At 43.4% G+C, this 8,483-nt stretch overlaps 1 protein-coding gene across 1 annotated transcript in view; it reads left to right on the top strand.

Moving 5' to 3' along the window:
- WNT3A (Wnt family member 3A) overlaps positions 1–8,180 on the top strand; it is a 92,477-nt gene extending 84,297 nt beyond the window's left edge. Inside the window, exons 3-4 of the mRNA XM_028750252.2 lie at positions 671–936; positions 2,743–8,180. Coding sequence (XP_028606085.1) covers positions 671–936; positions 2,743–3,222 — 746 coding nt within the window. The 3' untranslated portion in view covers positions 3,223–8,180. The remainder of the gene's footprint in view (positions 1–670; positions 937–2,742) is intronic.
- Positions 8,181–8,483: the final 303 nt, after the last annotated feature.

The following is an 8,483-nucleotide window of genomic DNA, read 5'->3' on the forward strand; positions in this document are numbered from 1 at the left end:
TGCTTATATTAGTGAATATAATGTGTGAAAATGCACTATGTTAGGGGAAATTCCTTGCAAAAATGTGTAAATCAGGCAAAATTCCATACAAAATATGTGTATGATAAAGATAAATTGGCACTAATATGCTGGTGAATTTTCCCGAGGACTTTATTTTTTAAAGTAAATGCAAACTGATGTTGGACCACCCTGTGTTAAGGTATTCATTCATTCGTTCATTCATTCATTTATTTATTGAAGGTCATAGCTATTAAACAGGTTAGTTATTGGATTTAATTTGTACTGTAGACATGAAAAGGGCTCAGTGAGTCTTAAACAATCATATCCTGGGATGGCTATAGGTTTTTAATGAATGGCCTCCAATATTAAAGGGGAGGTTAAGGTTAAGGGTCCACATCTGAGTGTGGCTTCTGATTGGACATAAGCCCAGAGCAGTAATTCATCCAGAGCTGCAACCAGCAGCACACTGGAAATAATACTGGTTTCCAGTATTTCTAACTGGTACATTTAACTCCTGTGTATAATATTAATATAAATAAATAATTTCCGATTAATGTGGCTGATGAATTTTCTGCTCCAACCTTCCCAGTCTCCAAGCTATATTTGTGAAAGTAACCCCATTGTCCTTGAGTAACGGATACTGAGCATGACATTAATTTTCTTCCCACAGCCACCAGAGAGTCAGCCTTCGTTCATGCTATTGCCTCTGCTGGTGTGGCTTTCGCAGTGACCAGATCCTGTGCGGAAGGATCGGCCACCATCTGTGGCTGTGACACACGGCACAAGGGTCCTCCAGGGGAAGGCTGGAAATGGGGAGGCTGCAGCGAGGATGTGGAATTTGGGAGCATGGTGTCTCGGGAGTTTGCGGATGCACGAGAGAACAGGCCAGATGCTCGGTCGGCCATGAACAGACACAATAACGAAGCTGGAAGGACGGTAAGGAAAACCGTGGTTTTGTTCTATTCCCTCAGTGGTGACTGCAACACTATAATACAGTGGTACCTCGCAAGACGAATGCCTCACAAGACAAAAAACCCGCAAGACGAAAGGGTTTTTGGTTTTTTGAGCTGCTTCGCAAGACGATTTTCCCTAGGGGCTTGCTTCGCAAGACGGAAACGTCTTGCAAGTTTGTTTCCTTTTTCTTAACACCGTTAATACAGTTGCGACTTGACTTCGAGGAGCAACTCATAGCACGCGGTGTGGTAGCCTTTTTTGAGGTTTTTGAAGACTTTGGTGATTTTTGAAGCTTTTCCAAAACTTTTCCGAAACCGTGCTTCGCAAGACAAAAAAACTCGTGGAACGAAAAAACTCGCGGAACGAATTAATTTCGTCTTGCGAGGCACCACTGTAATTTAGCAACTTGCTTCAGATATGAAGCAGGCACCAAATTGCACAATCAGTGAATCCAGTTGATCCTGTTCTCCTTGGCTGCACCATTTAAGGCTGCTAGGGGGCAATCATCTGGCTGATGAACTTTTCCTCCATGGTCAGAGGAGGAGAGAAGGAAAAAAACAAGCAAGTTGCATAGTCACCTACAATCTCATTGTTTTCACTATACTTCTACTCTACAGCTAGCTAAGGTTTTACTGTCAAACATATTGGAAGCTGCCTTATAACAAGTCAGAGCCCTTGTCCTCTAGTTCAGTATTGTCCACATTGGCAGCAGCTCTCAAGGATTTCAGACAAGTCTTCCCCAGCCCTACCTGAAGATGCCAGGGACCTTCTGCATGCAAAGCACGTGCTCTTCCAAATGTCAAAAAAGACATCCCCATAGTGCCAGTTACAGATAGGTAGCCGTGTTGGTCTGCCATAGTCAAAACAAAAAAAATTCCTTCCAGTAGCACCTTAAAGACCAACTAAGTTAGTTTATCTGAAGAAGTGTGCATGCACACGAAAGCTCATACCAAGAACTAACTTAGTTGGTCTTTAAGGTGCTACTGGAAGGAATTTTTTTTTGTTTTATCCCCATAGTGGCAACTGCAACAGTAACAAGTAATGGTGGCAGGAACAATCAAATTGCTGTGTAGAGCAGAAAGGAGGAACCTCTGGCCTGTGGGTCTAATTAGGCACATCCAGGAGGACATTATGTCCAAGCTGCACCCACCTGCCTTACACCTGATGTCATATGTGACATCAGGTGTAGGGGAGGTAAAAGCCTGGTGCAGCTGAAGGGAATTTTACCCCTAATCTGCCTGATTGAGCTTCAAAATCTGACCTTGCACCTTAAAATCAGTTGGCAACTCTCAGGACATGGATATAACAAAAGTACTAAAGTGAGGGAAGATTTCTGGGTCCAGCAAATGCACGAATATTAGACTGTAAACTGGTACTTTGGCAGCATCCTAAAATGCTGAGATATTTGTTGTAGCCATTGGCAGAGCTGCGGCACACGCCTGACTTCCTGCCGCAAGTGTCATTGCTGTTTACCAAGGAGGGAAAGGGGTGAGGCCGGTGCTGTGCAAATGCACCAGCGGAGCCAATCTGTCATTCCAGCTGGTGCATTTGCACCGCAACCACCATGCTGCCAGCTCTCTGCTCCCCCTCCAGGTAAACCACAGAGAAAAGACAAGAGGTTAGATAAGCAGAATTGTACCACCAACCACTACTGGATAACTGGGAACTGCCAACCCTCCAAAGTTTAAAAATGCCATATTGAATGTTTCCTCATACTACAAACTAATGTTGTCTCTCCTTCTTCTGCCTTCCTTGCCATTCTTTTTCTTTCCCCCTTTCCTTTTTCAGTCCATTATTGACCACATGCACCTCAAATGCAAGTGTCATGGATTGTCAGGCAGCTGTGAGGTAAAGACCTGTTGGTGGTCCCAGCCTGACTTCCGGGTTATTGGCGACTACCTCAAGGACAAATATGACAGCGCTTCAGAAATGGTGGTGGAGAAGCATAGGGAATCCCGCGGCTGGGTGGAGACACTGCGGCCCAAATATAACTTCTTCAAAGCACCAACCGAGAGGGATTTGGTCTATTATGAGAACTCACCCAACTTCTGCGAGCCAAACCCTGAGACTGGCTCCTTTGGCACCCGCGACAGGATCTGCAACGTCACTTCCCATGGGATTGATGGTTGCGACCTCTTGTGCTGCGGGCGAGGACACAACACACGGACTGAGAAGAGGAAGGAGAAGTGCCATTGTATCTTCCATTGGTGCTGCTACGTCAGCTGTCAGGAGTGCATACGGGTCTATGATGTCCACACGTGCAAGTAAGATGGGATGGCCGTGGAAAAAGAATCAAAGATTACTTTTTTTCTATAGGAGAAAGTTGACTTCTTGAGATCCACACACACTCACTCGCAGAAGCTAGCATTGGTTGGCTAGAATAGATATCATTTCTTCTCGACCATCACATCTGGATGTTAACCTTGCAATTCCTGACAAACCGAGATGCCAACCAACCAGCTGTTTTTGACCTTTTGCCCCACAGGAGACTGGTTTCTTTAACTAGTCAAAAACATAGAGCTGGATAGTGGACGGCAAGCAGGTTTCCAGAAGGTTCTGGTGTGTCTGCTCTTTCCTTTCAACTCACATGGCAAAACTCGTGCTATTAAGTGTCCTTTGAATGTTGTGCATCTTCCTGAAACATGGCCTATTTGTGCATTATGAGCATGGAAGAAGCTTCTAGCGCAATGACTCTTAATGTTCCAGCCCAGCCTGTAGCTAAGTTTCTATGTATAGAATTAACAACAGGTGGTGTGTTGTTTTTAAAGGCCCTTGTTCAACCTCTCACAGGAACTGGAGGAACTTGCAAATGACTCTTCACTCTGTGGAACTGCCAAACTTTGTAATATATTCAAATCCTGAACTGATTGACGATTCAGACAATGCTTCTACTATGGGAGAAGGAAACAGGAAGCGAGGTGGCACTTGTGTGTTATGCTTGTTAAACAATGTAATAGACAGCCCACAACTGTGACATTATTTCCTATGGTAAAAATATCTCTCTCTCTCTCTCTCTCTCTCTCTCTCTCTCTCTCTCACACACACACACACACACACACACACACACACACACACTGTTACATATATATATATACATATGTACACCATCTCACAGTTTCAAGTGGGCATTGCTAAGGCACTGCTTATTAGCCCACTTGTACTGGGTGGGATTTTTACCATAGGAAATAATGTCACAGTTGTGGGCTGTCTACTGGGAATATAACATTGTGGCTTAAACAGTTGGCTCCCTCAGGATCAGCAGCAGGCCTCTGCGGACAAAATGGCTGCCAGGCCTTACTGCGGTAGATAGATTGTTAAATGACATTAAATCACAGTAATCAAGAAGGTAGGCAATTACACCCTTTCACCTTCATACCCTGGGTCTTCATCCAAGCCATGCAATATGAGAAGTGAAATGTTGAATGGGCATTCTTTGGAGCCATCATGAATGTTCAGGCAGGTTTCTGATCAATGAAACCATTTCAGCCAGAGTTTCTCAACTGATATGTGCAAATTGTCCTTTATCTAGACATACCCCCTCAAGCATAACCCCAGAATGGCGTATCTGCAGTTCCCACAAAATCAAAAACTTGGTAACTGACTCCTTTTTTATGTAGGTCATGTTTTCAGAAGAAAACCCTTCAAAGCTAACCTAGGGAGTTCGTACCATTTCAATTTTCCAGGGCAAAGATGCATATTTCCTCTTTTTTTCATCGCATGACTATTTGTGTGATCAGACAGCTGAAATTGCAGACATTGCAAACACTTTCCCCCCCTCAGATGGTTCAATTTCCTCAGCAAATACCTTGTTGCGGGTGTTTTCCTTGTTGATATATACAGGGGCCAACAGAAGTTGTTCCAGTCAACAAAGCTGGCCTCCCACATTGAGGACATAGATCTCTGAGGGGGCAGAAGTACCTGTCTTTCCCTGGCACACTCCCCAAGTTCCTGGTGTGCCCTGCAACACTCAAGCAAAAGTTCTGGAAGCCCTTTCAAGATGGAATGATGTGTTGGCTGTGGAGATGTACTTGAGGGTGAATACAGATAGCCATTTACCTTAGCCTTACGAAGATGTCCAGAAAAACCCATTGAAAATATGCTGACTAGCCTTCCCACACATTTCTGGATTTATCATGTGTGGCAGGGAGAGCCAACCTGGGGTCTCCAAATGCTATTAAACTCCAACCCCTAGCAACCCCAGCCAACTCCACCACTGAGATACAGTCCATGTAAAGGGAGGCAGAGAAGGGGAGGGAAAGCATTATTGGGGACGGTGTCGACACATCTTCTATAATCTCAACTACAGTGGTACCTTGGGTTACAGATGCTTCAGGTTACAGACGCTTCAGGTTACAGACTCCGATAACCCAGAAATAGTACCTCGGGTTAAGAACTTTGCTTCAGGATGAGAACAGAAATTGTGCGGCGGCAGCGGAAGGACCCATTAGCTAAAGTGGTACCTCAGGTTAAGAACAGTTTCAGGTTAAGAACGGACCTCCAGAACAAATTAAGTTCTTAACTGTAATGGTTTGATATAAATCGGGGATGGGGGATATGACAAGTTGGCTCCAGTCAAAGTTGCAACTATGACAAAGTTAAGCACACACTTAATTGTCTCCTACTGAAATGAGACTTTACAAGTTTCTCAGTGTCAGCAGGATTGTGCCCCCGTACAAGTGTAGATTTATGCTGGACTATGCGCTAAATAGGCATAGATCTTTTCAGTGCCCTCGATGGACTTGAAATGGAATTTTCTGTGCTCTTCCAGTGATCACAGATAGTTTAAATGGTAGAGAGCTTAAGAATCCCTCTGTATTCACCCCAGGGCAGAAACACAGCTGCAATCATAGCGGAAATATGATATGTTGAGTCTCAAAATGAATGAGGTCCTCTTCAGTGAGGTTGTTTCTTTTACTTTTGATTAGACATCTCTCTCCCTCTCATTCCAGCGTCCCAGGAGGCTTTCAAAGGACCCTGGAGAAGGCTCAACAGCCCTGCTGAGAAACATTTTAAAACCCTTTTGTTTCCATTTTTCCAAAATTCTCAACTCTATTTCTTCGTATTTATTTGTGATTGTGACTGACATCTTGGAATCATCTCTCACTGTTACAAATGGCCTTTCCCAGTCAGTAGCTCCTCATTCTTTAGCTGGAAAGACATCTCAGGGTGAATATGAGGAGCCTTAATGTAGCACCAACCTTGTAGGTCATGAGGAGCTCCCAGGAAACCCCTACCCTGTTCCCAGGCAACCATGGGCAGAACTACCTTGATTCTGCAACTTTATAAACCAAATCTCTTGTGCTTAGCAGCCACTCTAGGCTCACACAGTCGCAATCTATGACAGAGTAACATTGTGCCTTCCAAGTGTTGCAGATGCTCAACTCCCATCAGCTTCTTCCAGAATATTCAATAATCAGGGCGGAAGGGGGTTGTAGTCCACAACATCTGGACAGCACAAAGACCAGAAAACTGTGATCCTCCAGAAGCTATTTTTTGTTGCCCCACGAGAGAATGGCAAATGGTCGGGGATTATGGGAGCTGTAGTCCAACAACACAGGTTCTCCATTTCTGACATGGACTGTCACAGACCTGGTTTAGATTGAGGTGGTAAAGCTGTATTGCAACTGCAAGGGTGGGGTGGGTCACAAAATGTCCTCTTAACATCTAGTTTGTATGTGTGTTGTGCATGTGCTGATATGGGGTAGTACTGTAGTCAAGTCTGAGGTGGTAGACCCCAAACAAAAAATTTCTGCCTGTGTGAGACTAATGAGGTCACAGTCTTAAGAATCTACCATTCTTAGTGACAGATTATATAGATTGCATTTAGGGTGTCTCCACTCAGTATTTTGCAGGAGGTATGAATCTACCATTCTTAGTGACAGATTATATAGATTGCATTTAGGGTGTCTCCAGTCAGTATTTTGCAGGAGGGATTCATGTGCATACAAGCAAATTTAGATTTTTACAATTAAAGAGGATTAAAGCGTTTTGTTGTCCTAGAGCTGAATCCACACCATACATTTAAAAGCACCTCCCATCCCTAAAAAGGAATCATGGGAATTGTGGTTTGTTAAGGGTGCTAAGAATGGTAGTTCAGTGAAGGGTAAACTATAGCTCCCAGGTTTCTTTGGGGGAAGTCATGAGCTTGAAATGTGCAGTTAGGAAAGCAATAGTTAAATGCACTAAAAAGTGTGAGAGGAACAAATGACCAATGGGAAGACACATGAACACCATACAAGTAAAGCAGGATGAATGATCATTATTGTATAGCCTCCCTGCAAACAAATCAGAATGAACTCTCAATAAAGACCAGATAAAATCTAACTTCCTCATGAAGTTTGTGCAAGCAACTCTAGATGAACGCTGAATAAAGAGGAGGAGAGCTGGTTATTTTGTTGCTGTAAATTAGCAGTCACAATGGATGAGGAATGGGAACATGGTGAACGGAACAGCGGGGTTTAACACTTTCTCCATGTACTGTAATCCTGAAACCCACCCACCATATATATATATATATATTGAATATCTAGAAATTGGAGCCGGGAAATGGCACCCCCATCTGGAATCTGTGGCCACTAGCAGCTGCTTCACATTGCTTCATGACTGGCCCAACTCAGAACATCTTAGCAGTTGCCCCTATTTCCTGCTCAGCCACCCTTTATAATGAACCCATGTATTATCAAAAATAAAGCAAACCCTGAAATTCCAAAGCTATTGTACAAAAGAAGAGTCGCCACCTTTCTCTCTTTATCTTCCTCCCCCTCTTTGGTATTTTGTTAAGTCTGATGGGTTTTTTATGATTATTTATTTTATGAATAAATGTATATATTAGTAAGAGTATATATTTGCAGAAATAACTCCTTGGGAACAGTGTTGTCAATCTGCTACTTCTCTTGTCATCTAAGTAAGGAGCGATCTAGTAGATCACATGAAACTCAGCCTGAACAGGGCCTGCTACTATCTCCCTGTGTTTAGAAATATCCTGCACACACTCTGGAGATGCTTGTACAATGCTGTTGAAAATGGGGTGGGCCACCTTTTGCTCAAGTGGATCCCTTCCATTTGTGTGTTGCAGTCTGCAGAGTCCTGGATCATGGCCCCTTGTCTTTTTATCCTGTTTTTTACCGACAACCTGCTAGCAATGTCTTGTATTTTTTTTTTACCAGTTATGTTTCATAGATGTGTTTAACTTTATAATGAAAATTAAAAAATATGCATTAATTTTATTTTTGTTGCCTTAAAAGTTATTGTACTGGGGGGGGGGAACAAATGAGTTTTATTGTTTTAAAAGGCCAAACTATACACTTGGTGTTTATCATGTAGCTTGGGCTCAAGTGCTAGTGCTGGGGCCCAGTTCACAACAGGACACTGCATATCCTCCAACATTCCTCCAATGAAAACAGGGATTTCCTACCATGCCCTTCAACATTTCTCCAATGAAAATAGGGACATCCTAAGGGAAAGCATCCAGGGAGGCGGGTGGTGCTGTGGGTTAAACCACAGAGCCTAGGACTTGTCAATCAGAAGGT

This window comes from Podarcis muralis, chromosome 12, assembly GCF_964188315.1.
Source record: "Podarcis muralis chromosome 12, rPodMur119.hap1.1, whole genome shotgun sequence".
NCBI lineage: Eukaryota > Metazoa > Chordata > Lepidosauria > Squamata > Lacertidae > Podarcis > Podarcis muralis.